This window comes from Sciurus vulgaris (genome assembly GCF_902686455.1).
Source record: "Sciurus vulgaris genome assembly, chromosome: 2".
Taxonomy (NCBI): Eukaryota; Metazoa; Chordata; class Mammalia; order Rodentia; family Sciuridae; genus Sciurus; species Sciurus vulgaris.
The window spans coordinates 66,706,253-66,721,306 of NC_136462.1; the positions used below are offsets into that span (position 1 = coordinate 66,706,253).

The window sequence follows — 15,054 nt, forward strand, 5'->3', positions numbered from 1 at the left end:
TCCTAAGTTAAATCTCCTCCTTGGCTTCAAGTGGTAGAGTCAATGCTTTTCCAAAGCCTTCATTGTATGAGTGACCTTTTAAAAATATTATCAATCCTCACAGTAGCTCAGAAGGTTGAGGCAGGAGGATCACAAGTTCTAAGCCAGCCTCAGCAACTAATTGAGACCCTGCCTCAAAATACAAAATTAAAAAAAAAAAATTAAAAATGGGCTGAGGATGTGGCTCAGTGGTTAAACAATCCTGGGTTCAATTCCTGGTACCAAAAAACAAAACAAAAACTATCAATTCAGAGCACACCTTTTTAAGGAATTCCTTCTTTTAACTGTGTCTTAGATCTTGCTTGACAGTAGCTTTCGTTTCACTGAAGTGAGCAGAATACACAGACAGCCTAAGTGTTTGGTTCCACTGCCTTCTCTAAGAGACACCTGCCCTCCCCAGGATCAATGCAGCAGTGTGACTAACTCTAAGTAGCCCTACAAAGTTCCTTCTATTCCTGGACAGGGAACAGCTGCACCTCAATTAACTGCAAGCAGGAGTTAGAATTCTGTTTATGAACAGTATTAAAGAGTTTTAAAGCTCAATTCACAATAGCTAGACTGTGGAACCAACCTAGATGCCCCACATGAATGGATAAACTGTGGTATATATATATGATGGAATATTATTCAGTCATAAAGAATAATAATATTATGGCATTTGCAAATAAATGGATGGTATTGGAGAATATCATGCTAAGTGAAATAAGCCAATCCCAAAAAACCAAAGGTCAAATGTTTTTCCTGATAAGTGGATGAGATATATAACGGGGATGGGGGATGGGGAGTGAGAGAAGAATGGAGGAACTTTATGTAGAAGGAAATGAGAGGGAGGTGGGATATGAAAAATGGTGGAATGAGACAGACATCATTACCCTATGTACATGTATGAGTACACTAATGGTATGAATCTACATCGTGTACAACCATAGAAACGAAATGATGTACCCCATTTGTGTACCAATGAATCAAAATGCAGTCTGTAAAAAATAAAGTTTTAAAGGATGTAATTTCTCTTTCATAGTGTTGTACATTTGTGGGTCATTCAGGATTCTTGGACACTTGAAGTAAGCTTCTTTTTTTCCACTCATTTTCTTCTTCCTTTCTTTTACAGTGGCTTATGATAGTTTCTAAACCTAAATATGGGATGTGTTGTCTTGAGTTTTTATGACTCCTCTAGTTTAAATAGAAGTGTTCAGTAGAAGAAAGTATATTTGACAGGGAATCCAAGAGGCAGGTCATATACCACTAACTAACTATGGGATTCAGCGAAGTCATAGCATCTTTTTGAGTCTGTTTTTTATCTCTGAATTGTGGCTATTGGACTTAATGCTCCTCAAGGTTCACTCCTACTCTAAAATTCCAGGATTCTCCTTGTATCATTCCTAATCTCTATGTGCTCCTTTTTAGGGAATTTGCATTAGGTTTTGTTTTTATAAATTTTGCTAACATCTTTACTTTTTAGATGTTGACAGACCTTTATTTTATCATTTATATGTGGTGCTAAGAATCAAACCCAGTACCTCACACATGCTAGGCACTCACTCTACCATTGAGCCACAACCCCAACCCTCGCATAGGTTTTTTTTTTTTTTTTTTTTTTGGCAGTGCTGGGGATTGAACTCAGGGCCTTGTGCTTGCAAGGCAAGCACTCTACCAACTGAGCTATACCCCCAGCCCCACAGCATAGGTTTTTAAATGAACTTAACAAATGCTTTAAACATTTTTTTTTCTTATAACTAGGATAATTCCTTACAAAAGACTATGCCAGGTGTAGTGGTGCACACCTGTAATCCCAATCACTTGGGAGGTTGAGGCAGGAGGATTGTCAAGTTTGACATCAGCCTGGGCAAGTTAGCGAGACCCTGTTTTAAAAAAGGCTGGGGGTATGGTTTAGCAGTAGAGGGTTTCTAGGTTCAATTTCAATCTGTCTGTCTGTCTTTCTCACACACACACACACACAGAGATTAGCTTGCTGGAAGCACTGTTTTCTAAGTATATGTGGGCTCTTATATGCATAGTTAAGTATGTATGTAGTTTACATAAAACACATAGTTTATGAAATTTAGAAAAGAAGCATGTTGGATTTATGAGAGCTTTCGATTCCTCAGCATCTTTCAGTGCTCTCAATTTACCAAACATTTTCCTGGAAAGTTCTTCTGTCTAGGCAGGAAGTAGTGTTGAAGACTGTTAGTGGGTAAAAAGATGAAAAAGCCAATCTTTGGGTTTTTCTTGGATTGTCTGTCTGTGCATAATACGTACCCTAGTTATACATGTATTGGTTTTGTGTAAATGAAGTCATTGTTTATTTCATGCACAGAAGACTATGCTAACACACATTTTTGAGGTATATGTAAATGCATCAATTTTAAGAGTTTAGCATGAATTTTAAGATATATAGGTGTATGTACATACATATGCTGTACACATGCGTGCTCACACACACACACACACACACACACACCTATGTTACCATCACCCAGATCAAATATATAGAACTTTCTATCACCCAGTTTTCTTCTGTACCTTTTCTCAGGTAACTACTATTCTCATTTTTAATCACCATAGATGAGTTTTACCTGTTCTTGAATATTAAATCATACATTTATATGTAGGTATGGAAAAAAGTGTCATAATGATCAGACATGAACATTTCAGCTGAAATCATGGGCAGTGAGAGGGTAAAATTGACAGCACCTATTAAAACTTAACTACATTGTTAAACTCAGTTAAACCTTATTAAATTTAAAAAGTTTTGTATACTTTAGAAATCCTTCATACTAACTGATGGAATTAATAGTGTTCACAGAAAAAAATTTTTTTTTATAAAATGTTGAACAAATTTGGAAAAGACCTTATAATTTGGATTATAACACAAAGAAAAGGGCTGGAAATATAGCTTAGTGATACAGTGCTTGCCTAGCATATAGGAGGCCCTGGGTTTCACCCTTAGCCCCACAAAAATAATTACTTAAACAAGTGTTTATTTTAAAATAATTTTTAATTAACTTAATTAAATGAAGAAGAAAAAATTGGTGGGCCTGGAAGGTGAAGTTAAAGCAGCAAAATGGATACTAGAAGACCTATCCGTCCTCCAAGTTAAGTGGAATAAGCTGACCCAATTGGAAAAACAGGTTTCACTAAGTTCCCCAATTCTGGATAAGCCTCTAAAATCTAATGTTAGGGGGGAAATGCAGCTAGTTTATGAAAAGATATTATGTATCATTTACTTGAAATATCAATTTATTGGCATATAAACCAATAGGACCAAACAGTACTAATAAAACCCTTTTATCTTCAGGATAGAGGCAATACTGTAAATAAGCACTGAAGAGCTCTTATGCTGCCAGGTGCTCCTCACAACTTGGGAGACTGAGGCCCTCAACTTAGCGAGACCCTATCTCAAAATAAAAAATAAAAAGGACTGGGGATGTAGCTCAGTGGTAGAGTGCCCCTGGGCCTAATCCCCAGTGCCAAAAACAAACAAAAAAACCCCATGCAAAACAAAACAATAAAAACACCAGAGTTCTGATGCTAACAAAAGGAGGGCACCAAACACAAAGAGGGCATCAAAGCATAGGGGTAAGAGTCTTTATGTTTTTTGATGAAGGCAAAGCCATTTGGTTGGCACTTCATAGGAATATCTTTCCACCAGGTCTTCATCATATGGTATGTGCCACGAGTCTCCAGTTGTTTGCACCACTGTGTCATAGGTGAGAATATGCTGTTGATTTAAAAAGAGAATAAAACATTGAGAATAACAATAAAGGGCTACCTAGCTATTTCTCTTTCTTTTCAGACAACTTCTCAATTTGTTTTGGAAGAGTAGTCCCTGTCTTAACAGTGGGTTTTCAAAGAGCAGCTAATTCAGTGATGATGACTGTTGGAAGATGGGTATTAGAGAACATTTTCAAACATATGAAGGTAGAGAAATAGTACAATGACCTCACACATATTCAGCTTCAACCACATGGCTGATCTTATCTCATCCATACCTTCCCCACCTCCTTGCCATATCCTTCTACACCGGAGATTATTTGGAAGCAAATCTCAGATTATCATTTCTTCCGTAGTACTTCAGTGTATAGCTCCAAATGATAAGGATTTATTTTGTAAGTGTAAGATCAAAAACATTATTACACTTAAGAAGTAATAATAACTGGCTGGAGGTATAGCTCAGGGACAAGGCATATCACATGCTTAGCATGTACAAGGCCCTCTCTAGTTTCAATTCCAACACAACACACTCAGAAGAATTAATTATTTACTAAAGTCACCAAATTTCTATTGTTCATATTTTCCTGATTGTTATATGTACATAAATTTTAGAGTTTGTTCGAATAGGAATTGAAATAAGGCTATTACATTGTGACAGGTTTAAATATCTCTTATTTCTTTTAATTGAGAGCTTCCTGTACCATCTCTATTTTTCTTACATCTCTGTTTTTCTTTGTTGTTGTTTGTTGGTTTCTGAGAAAACCAGGTCAGTTGTCCTGTATCATTTCTCATGATATAGTCCTGATTCTGCTGACTGAATTTCTGTGGTATCATTTGATACTTTATTTCCCATAAATATGTTGTTTTGTATATTTTTAAAATTTACAACTAAAAATTATTGTGTATAAAAGTGTTTTGAAATATATACACATTAGGGCATGGCTACATCAAGCTAATTAACATATGAGTTACCTCATCTACTTATCACTTTTTGTAGTGAGAACATTTAAAAATCTATTCTTTCAGAAATTTTCAAGGATATAATATGTTCTGCCAGGTGTGGTGGTACACAAGGGTAATCCCAGCTGCTCAGAAGGCTGAGACAGGAGGATTGCAAGTGCAAGACCAGCCGGGGCAACTCAGTGAGACCCTATCTCAAAAAAAAAAAAAAGAAGAAGAATATAATATGTAGCTGTTAACTATAATTGTCATCATGTTGTACTATAAATTTCATGAACTTATTCCTATTATTTAATTGAAACTTTGCATGTATTTTTGTCCCACATCTCCTCACCTCTGATTTTTGACCAACAGACTATTTTACAACGGGCCAGTGTATTTTTCTTTTCTTTTTTTTTTTTGAAGTGGGGCTTGAACCCGAGGGCACTCTACCACTGAGCTAGATCCCCCGACCCTTTTTACATTTTGAGACAGGGTCTCACTAAGTTGCTGAAGCTGGCCTCAAACTTGTGGTCTTCCTGCCTCAGTTGCCTGAGTTACTGGGATTACAGGCATATGCCACCATGCCTGGTCAGTGTATTTTTCTGTAGTAATTCTCCTTTGGATTTTTTTCCCTTTGCTTTCACAACAGGCATGCCGGTGCCATAGGTATCTAAACTAGAATAAAAGGAGATCTCAATCAAGACTGCTTCAGAAATAAATTTTAAACAGGAAAAATGAGTTACTCAGCAGAAGTAAAAGTATGACAAATGTAGGGATAAAAATTTTGAAGGTGGGCACGGTGGTGCACACCCGTAATCCCGCAGCTCAGGAGTCTGACGCAAGAGGATGATGAGTTCGAAGCTAGTTTTAGCAATTTAGTAAGGACCTAAGCAATTCAGCAAGACTCTATCTCTAAATAAATACAAAAAAGGGCTGGGGATGTGGCTCAGTTGTTAAGTGATCCTGAGTTTGATCCCCAGTACCCCTGACCCCAGCACAAAAAAGAATTTTGAGCCATTGCAAATAAGCAGGGAAATGAAAACCACATGTAAGAAGTCATAAATGATTACATAATTGAAGTCACAACAAATGGCATCCCAGGTGTTTCAATATGTCAGTTAATTTGGGGGATGGTCTATGAGAACTTTGGTTATGACAGATGCTCTATTTCCAGGAACTGGCAAACAGCAAATACCAGAGTAGAACAACAACAAAGCATTTAGAGCTTTCAGCTTGTTACAACACTTTTTTAAACAATGCCACATTTTACTATATATTTGACTTTGTTAACATTATATGGAGAATAGATATATACCTGAAAGGTTATTTTTGATCCTGGAAATCTGTTTATAATTGCTAGCTGATGTCCCTGCTGCCACTTAAAGAACAGGCGTTGGGTCTTGATATCCCGTAGACAGGCCTTGTGGTCCCTCATTAAGTCTTTTGTGATAAACTTGCAGTGATTCCCTGAATTCAGTGTGGCATATAGAAGGAATGGATCATCCTCTGAGCTGAACCAGGGATAAGAAAGGACAGAATCAAATATACCCCAGGAGGCAGGGGACAGCATTTTTCACCAAGCATTTTACTTATTTTCCTACTTTTCTTAGAGGTGCCTCTGAATTCTGGACAGACATGATCTCAGTATGTAATAAACCACCTAGAAGTCCTTAGGTGGTAAGCAATACTATCTAGAGCCCAGATGGAAAGCTGAAGGGAAGGGGACTGGGACTCTAACAACTCAGCTGGGCTCTCCCACTAAAACAAAGAATTCTAACAGTTCTCTTTTTACACTTAAAAGCTGGTTCTCTGTGGACATTTTTCCTATTTGCCTCACTTACCACACTTTTCTTTATTCAAAATCAAGAGACATCCAAAACAGTTCTAGGACAAGATTACACTTTGTTTGTAAGCCACCAAATAACTGACTAGTCCCAAAGCTGAAACTGGTGTCTCAAAGCAGCTTGTGGGTAATCACCAGGATCAGCACCTGATGGCACCTCCTGCTTTGAGAAGAGCCAGTGATTCAGAGCATCCAACAGATTGTCAACCTCAGCCCTTACCATTTCATGTATGTGGCAGTAACTACCTGGGCTCAGGATATTTAGACTAATCTGTGATATAGATGCCTTATGCCTTAATTCTAAAGACCCAATAGGATCATTTAAAATCACCTTCTACTGAAGTATTTCAAGTGAAATGATACAATGACTGAAATCTGCCTAAAATCCCCAGAAAAAAATAGCTGGGATTAAAACACAAAAAGAAAGTGTTGGGAGATATATGCAATAAGACTAGCAAAATGATGGTAATTGTTGGAGCTGGATGACAATTACATGGGATCACTATATACCATTTTTTCTACTTTGTTTGAAAAGGCTTCTTTGGTACATTAGTGGAAATTAGAGTTATGCTTAAAAATTAAATATTCACAAAGGGGAATGAAGGAAAGGGGGGATAGGAAAGTAGAACGAATTGAACATAACCTTCTCATGTTCATACATGAATATATAACCAGTATAATGCCATATCATGTACAACCACAAGAATGGGAAGTTTTAATGTATGTATAATGTCAAAATATATTTTACTGTCATGTATAATTAAAAATAACAAAAAAAATTTTAAAAATTAAACATTCAAATTCACAGACACAGAAGGACAGTGAATCAATCTTTACACCTGAGTTTAGAACTTCAGCTGGTACAGTAAACACATATCCCAAACCAAGCAGTGAGACCAACTTCCAACAGACTTCTTGGTACAACAATGTATTTATCCAATTCTTTCATATAAGAAAAATAATAATGATAATAACTAAGATAGATGCTTTCCACATAGTTGGTGCTGTGCAAAGAGTTTAACATGTATAATTTGTAAGTATTACCTCATTTAACGTACCCAACATCAGGAAGATTACATATGAAGAAATGAAGATACAGGGAAAGGAATACCTTTCCCAGATGGGAAGTGGCAGGGCTATAATCTGTACCAAGCATGCACTCCTAATGACTACCAAAGTTGCCTAAAGTGACTGCATGAAAAGGATGTGATCTTCTTTTGGAGAAATTGAGGTTCCTTCTCCCAACAAAAGATAAAAGGGACTTGGTTTGGGATTCAGATGAGAAGCTGGCTTCCTGCTTCGTGCAGAGAATCATTTTGCCTTTTTAGGAATACATACTTTGGGGAATACTAATGAAACTGGAGGTTAACACATTGGAGCTAATGAAACCTAGGATTAGGGCTAAGGCACACACCTAATCATCATCCAAGCAAAGTGAGAAATAAATTTTTGTCATCAGCCTAAACCTAGCCTAAACCTAATTGCACATTAGAAATTCACATGTACTGTTGAATTGGTGCTGGTCCTGGTTAGCTGCTTTCTTTTTACTTCATGGACAGTTTACATTACATTTTTTTTTTTTTTAAACTGACCATGTTTCCCACACTCCTTTGGCTTCATGGGAAGCTAAGACTCAGTAACAAATTTCTCTTTGTATTCAGAATAAAATCTAAGCCCCTTGTTTGACTACCAGGACCTATGAGATCCTCTGTAATGTGGTCCCTAACTTTTCTATTACCTCAAAACTTAAATACTTCCTCCGTTGCTGTTCTAGCCAATTCACAGGAGTCCTCTTGCTTTCTTCACAAATGCCAACCTTGCAGGGTGCAGGGGTGTACACCTATAATCCCAGCAACTGGGGAGACTGAGGCAAGTTTGAGGCCAACCTCAGCAACTTGGTGAGACCCCCATCTCAAAATAAAAAATAAAAAGAGCTGGGGATATAGCTCAGTGGCAAAGAATCCCTGGATTCAATCCCCAGTACCAAACAAACAAGCCAAGTTTATTTCTGTCCCCAGGACTGTTTTTATTGTTTGATTTTTTGGTGGTACTGCGGATTGACCCCAAGGACACAGAAGCTCTATCAATGAGCTTATTTCCAGTCCTTTTCCCAGGGTCTTGCTAAATTGCTCAGACTGGCCTCAAATTTGCCATTCTCCTGCCTCAGCCTACTGAGCAGCTGGGATTATAGGTACATGTATACTGGCTATATGAATATTTGTGTTTCCTCTATATGAAATACTCTTTCCACCATTCCTCCTTCCCATTAGATTTACCCCCTCACAAAGGTCTTTTCTGACCACTTCGACCATTACCTTTGATCTAACCCCTACCTAATCTCATTCTACTTTGCCTTATATAGCACTGATCACTGCCTAAAAAGATATTACCTGTTTATTATAAGTTCTAAGAGGGCAGGGACTTTGCCTTGTTCAATGCTGTTTAACCAAGCACAGTCAAGTTGCTAAAATTTGTTGAATAGTTGCTAAAAGATCAAATTTATTTCCCATGTTCTGTTAAGTAATCTCACCTCTGACTTATCTTCCTCCCATTTCTTTTATTCTGATTTCTTCATCAATTTAAATTTCTTCTGCTGTAGAAACTATATTTTTGTAAGCTGCCTCAAATATTTTTTGAATGAGGTATATACACATATACATGAATTTTTAAAATGGCAAAAGTAGGTAACTAACAAGCAGATGACTAGAGCCTAGTGTAATTTACCTGTTACCTCCATTACTTACATGTCATCAGCAAAAAAACAACTGGCTTGCTTTTGCACGTTTTCCATCTCATCCTTTCTCCACCGGAAACGCTGTGTTAGCATGTGCTTCCGGCCCAGGACCAGCAGTTGCAGATTCTGTTTGGCTAGTTGAGAAACTACATCCAAGAGCTAAAAAACACAAAGCCAGCATCCAAAAGGGTCAAAGGAAAAATCTGAAGGGGAGTGATTTTCTAGCTGGTCACCTTAATGGTTAGGTTCTGATTTCTGGAAATGGGGTAAGAAAACAGTTCTTAATAATTTTCCATCTTTGAAAGCCTGAGGAAAATGTTTCCTATTACAAATTAATGCATAATACTTACCCTCAGGTCAGGTTACACTAGATCCAGGGGTGGTTTCTAAACAGAGATGTGTCCAGTTGTTTTTATTTACACATAAAACTATATTTATATGTGTGTATATATACATATATACACATGTATATATTTATATATAACTAAATATATATACATATATGCATATATATGTGTACATATGTATGTGTGTGTATGCATATATTTATTTAGTTAGTTCAGTTGTTTTTAAATTGAGTTTCTAGAACCCACTGGGATAGAAATAAGGAGACTCAAGATGGTAAGCATTTATACTAAAAAAGTTTGTTTCATGGATTCAGACATTGAAAGTATATTTCTTTCAGAATACATTTATTCCTTTTTCTTGTTTCTTTTTTTTTTTTTTTAGATGGGACTTGCTAACTTATCTAGGCTGGTTTTGAATTTTTGATTCTGCTGCTTCAGTCTTCCAAGTAGCTAAATTATAGGCATGTGCAACGACACCAGGCTCCACTTATTCCTTTTATAAAGCTGTACCAACATTACAGATTATTTTCAATGAGTCAAGATATAAAAAAGGCAACTGGATTCATTAATAGGGATTACAATTACTTTTAAAAAATTTCCATGTTCCTTTCTACAAAATTATAAAGATATAGAAAATAATGCAAACAAAAATACTAAAAGTAATACTGATTTTTAAACTTTCCATGAAGCTAGGGAGACAAAAAATACAAATAGGTCTTTGCAGGTATACCCTGGCTCAAATAAACAGCCCTGAGTTTATTAATATTAAGTTAAAGGTGGAGACCCAAGGAAGGGAAGGCCCAAGGAAGCTTGAACTACTCTGGGGCACCATCTTGTGGTTGAAAGGTCTCCATTAACAGCAGCTCTCTGAAAACAACAAAAACAAAGGAGAATAAAGAAAAGACACAGGAAAGAAACATGAGAAGGCAGAATAAAGGCAATAGCCTCAAACAGTATGAGAGTCCAGTTATAAAAGCCCACTTCCTTTGGAGTAAATTCCACAGCTGGATCTAGTAGGCTCGGTCAGGGTCAAAGGTATATTCAGAATAGCCAAGAAAAAGAAAATTCAACTTAATTCTGTGTTAGATAAAAATATAAAATAATATTTGGAAGATAGCACATATATTTTTTTCTTTTGTTTTCATGGTAGGAGAGATTGAACCCAGGGGTGCTTGACCACGATCTACATGAGCTACATTCCCAGTCCTTTTAATTTTTTTAGATACAGGGTCTCCCTAAGTTGCCAAAGGTTGGCCCCAAACTTGTGATCCTCCTGCCTGGAACTCCTGAGTTGCTGGCATTACAGGCATGCACCACTGTACTTGACAAGCAAAAGTAAAACATTTTATATATAAAATAAACATGGGAAGACTTTTTTTGGTAGTATTGGGGATCGAACTCAGGGCCTTGAATATGCTAGGCAAGCACTCCATCACTGAGCTATACTCCCAGTCCTAAGGCTTTTAAAGATAGGGATAAAAGACAAACTGGTGGGCTGGGATGTGGCTCAGGGGTAGAGTACTTGCCTAGCATGTATGAGGCACTGGGTTTGATTCTCAGCACCAAATATAAATAAATGACTAAAATAAAGATCCATCAACAACTAAAAAATATATACATTAAAAAAAAAAAAAAAAAGGCAAACTGGCTAGGGGCCTCAGGACATAAGGAATGGAAAAGCTAATGCATGTAGTACAAACAAACAAAACCCAAATACCACAAACAACAAAGGCCTGTTCCCTTTAGCCAAAGGACCAAGAAAGAGGCAGTCACCAGTAGACTGTGATGTAAGTTATAACTAGAACAAGCGACCACAAATATGTATCCTTGATACACTTAAAGATGCTACAGATGAAAAGGAAAACACCCAAAATCCACTAAGAGAAATAAAAGTGGAATTCTAAAAAAAATTCAAGTAACCCACAGGAAGGCAGGAAAATAATTCCAAGAAACAATAAAAACAGATAACAGAAAATAAACAAACAAACAAACAAATAAATAAATAAACAAACTGGCAGGCATATGCCCTAACATGCTAGTAACAGCATAAAGTATAAAGGGCCTAATATATCAATTAAAGGACAGAGGTTTTTAGAGTTGGATTTTTGCCAATCTTACATGTTAAAAACATGACTCTATTACATACTAACTAAAAGAAACACTTCTGATTTGGGTTGTTTTCTATATTCCCTACTATTTCTCCATTATCCTTAAGATGTCTAAAGGACAATTCTCTAGAAATCAGAAGAGTAAGAACATTTCAGATTAAAATTTGGTGCAAACAGTGTCTAGTTTGGCTTTTACCCTAATTTGATTTATCTCCTGTAGAGAAAGATAAGAAATTCTTTTTTTTTTAAAGCTCACTAGTGACATACTTAGTTACTTAGTTTTGGCATAAAACGGCTGAAAAATAGTTCCTGACCTTAGGGTAAAAATATAATTGGCAGGGCTACAAGTGTTAGAAATAACTGCGTAGGGGGTGCTCAGGAAATAGAAAAGCTGCTTGGGAGGTGGGAGAGGCCAATGAGGGCAATGCTTTTTCTGAGTAATCCTAAAAAGCAAATATAATTTCGTTTCCATTCTTACATCTTTTTACCTCCTCCTCTGTAGGCTCTAGCTCTAGCACTTCCTGGGATTAGATGAACTATAGATTTTCAAAATGTCTAAAACCTTTGGGCTCTGATGTCTACGAAATAAGAAAATCTATGCTAGTTCTTTAACAAGATAACTTTAAAGCTGGGTGTGGTGGTACACACCTGTAATCTTAGCTGTTCAACAGGCTAAGGTAGGAGGATCACAAATTCAGGGTCAGCTTGGGCAACTTTGTGAGACCCTGTCTCTAAAAAAATAAAGAGCTGGAGATAAAGCTCAGTGGTAGCATGCCCTTGCTTCAATTTCTAGTACCACACACACAAAAAAGGGCTGGGGATGAAACTCAGTGGTAGAATGCTCTTCGGTTCAATCAATCTCCACTCTATACCCCCCCCCACACACACACAAAATGAGAGAGAGAGAGAGCAAGAGAGAGAGAGAGAGAGAGATAACTATAAGGAGCCTTAAAAAATTAAAAATGATTCATTATCACAATTAAAAAATTAATAATTCATTAATTTAAAATATCCAATGTTCACATTTCTCTGAATTTAAAATTAAGATATAAAAAAGCTATGTGCAAATGCTTAATAACTTTCTTAAGACTCTTATAAGCTCCTCTTCCACTTTTTTTTTTTGGTACTGGGGATTGAACCCATGGGTGCTCTACCACTGAGCTACTAGTCCTTTTAAAATTTTTATTTTGAGATAGGATCTCGCCAAGTTGCTCAGGTTGGCTTCAAATTTGTGATACTTCTATTCCAGCCTCTCTAGTAGCTGGGATTACGGATGTGAGCCACTGTACTGTCTTCTTCCTCCATTTCCTTTTTCCCTTGCAGTTAAAGAAATGGGGCTATTCTTAAAACATTCTTAAAAAAATTCCCACATTTAGATATTGCTCACTGCCTCCCTCTGGCATCACATAACAGAACCTCCAGTCTCTAACTTTTCTGTAAAATGGTAGTTGGATCTACAGGCTGGTCAAAGTCAAGGTTTTTGTTTTGTTGTTGCTGTTTTGGGCATGCACGAACAATATGTGTGCTTGTGGGTGTGTGTATGTACCATGGTCTTGATAAAGTAAAAAAGCTAGTTCATCCCCAACATTACTGAGAACCTTCTAAGTCACTAGGCAGGGACTCCTGGTGATACAGATCTAAAGGTACAATGAACCTCAAGTGCAAAAAGGGAGGACAGGGAGGGGTGTTTCCATCAGACTCAGGGTAAGGAGGTGATCGGAGAAATCTTCACAGAGGAAGTGACAGTACAGCTCAAGTTTGAGACCAATTATCCAGGAAAGGAATGGGAGTTTACAAAGACAAGGAACAGCATGTTGATTGTGTTCTTTATCAGCACACTGAATTTGAAAAATGCAAGGTATCAAATGTGGCTCAGGCAGAGGTGTAGCAGAAAGTACCAGAAATATAGCAGGAATAAACACAGGGGTCAGATTACAGGGGTCTTTGCAAACTGATAAGTCTTTTCCTGCCTGAAAGCAACGGGGGATAAGCAAAGGATTTAAGATGGGAGAGTGAAATAACTACTATTTTAGAGAGATCAAAATTATGGATTGGAAGAAGGCTGGACTAGAACAGGCAGATCAATTAGAAGGCTTTTGCAGTAATCCAGGCAAGACATAATAAAACTAGCAATAAAGATGAAGAGATGAGAGCTAGTAAAGCAGAACTGAGCAAACTTAGTCATTGACTGGATGTGGGAAATAAAGGGAAGGACAAAGCGAGGAAAATTTGGACCACAAGACACATAATTGTACCAAGACAGGTTCTTGAGATGTTCATTAGGTAGTTGGTTATGTGGCTCTAGCTTTTAGGGGAAGGTTCTGGGCTGCAGACAAAGACTTGGGGAGTTATGAGAGTAGATGAGCTATAACAAAATAGGATAAAAGGAAGAAAGCAGAGAATGAAACCTAAGGATACTACTATTTAAGGGAGAGGGTGATGTGAAAATCCTATAATGGAGACTAAGGAATGATCAGAAAGAAAGAAAGAAGAAATATTAGGAAGACCAGAGAGAGATTGTAAGGAACATTTTAAGAAGGAGGTAGAGGGTTAAGTATCAGTCATGTAAGATAAGGACCAATATGTGGACCCAGTGGAATAATTTGATGATCCCATAGGGAATAGGAGTGAGATTTCTGTTGCTTCCCTAAACCCTATGCAAGATTTCAGTTTGTTTTGCATCAGCATGCACAGCTCTGTTTTGATGAGCAATCAGTTCTGTTCTTTATTTCAGATACTGAGTGGTATGGATTCTTCAAAATCCAATCTCCCAGAAGCTTCACTGTAAAGGGAGCAGCTTTTTTGGATTTGTTTTTTAAAGATGAAAGAGACTTGAGGAGATTTACATTCTATTCAGAAAAAAACAGTAGCAAGGTAGAGGCTGAAGACATAGGAATAGAAGTGACAACTGTTGGAACAAGGTTCCTGAGAAAGCAGAAAGAGGCAGAATCCAGAGAAGAGGTGGAGAGAACATCTCTTCAACTGAGATGGAAGAAGGATAAGGACGTATTTAAATACAGAAAAGTTTGATAGTATGGCGTGTGAATGCATGGTATGCATGCAGAAATGGGTTTTCCTCCTGAGACCTTCTATTTTCTGTGTGCAATAGAAAGTGAATCACTGGGGATGGAGTAGGAGGCTTCAGGATAATTGTGCAAATGAGAAAGAGCTGGTGTGGAGCCTGGTTGTGGGAGTCGCTACATGACTGCAGACACACACAGAGCTGGATGGGGTAAAGACTGGGCATGGTTCAAGGCCAGCAATGCCAATGCCCAGAGGTGGCAGAAGTCAGCACAAATGGAAATTTACAGTGTCCTGCCTACACAA

At 37.4% G+C, this 15,054-nt stretch overlaps 1 protein-coding gene across 2 annotated transcripts in view; it reads right to left on the reverse strand.

Moving 5' to 3' along the window:
- Positions 1 to 3,609: 3,609 nt before the first annotated feature.
- Positions 3,610 to 15,054, reverse strand: part of PRORP (protein only RNase P catalytic subunit) — a 148,066-nt gene continuing 136,621 nt past the window's right edge. For both annotated transcript variants that reach the window (XM_079119699.1, XM_079119700.1), the window contains exons 6-8: positions 9,283 to 9,431; positions 6,011 to 6,206; positions 3,610 to 3,760 (exon numbers count right to left, since the gene is read on the reverse strand). In XM_079119699.1, the coding sequence (XP_078975825.1) occupies positions 3,629 to 3,760; positions 6,011 to 6,206; positions 9,283 to 9,431 (477 nt within the window). In that variant the 3' untranslated portion in view covers positions 3,610 to 3,628. The remainder of the gene's footprint in view (positions 3,761 to 6,010; positions 6,207 to 9,282; positions 9,432 to 15,054) is intronic.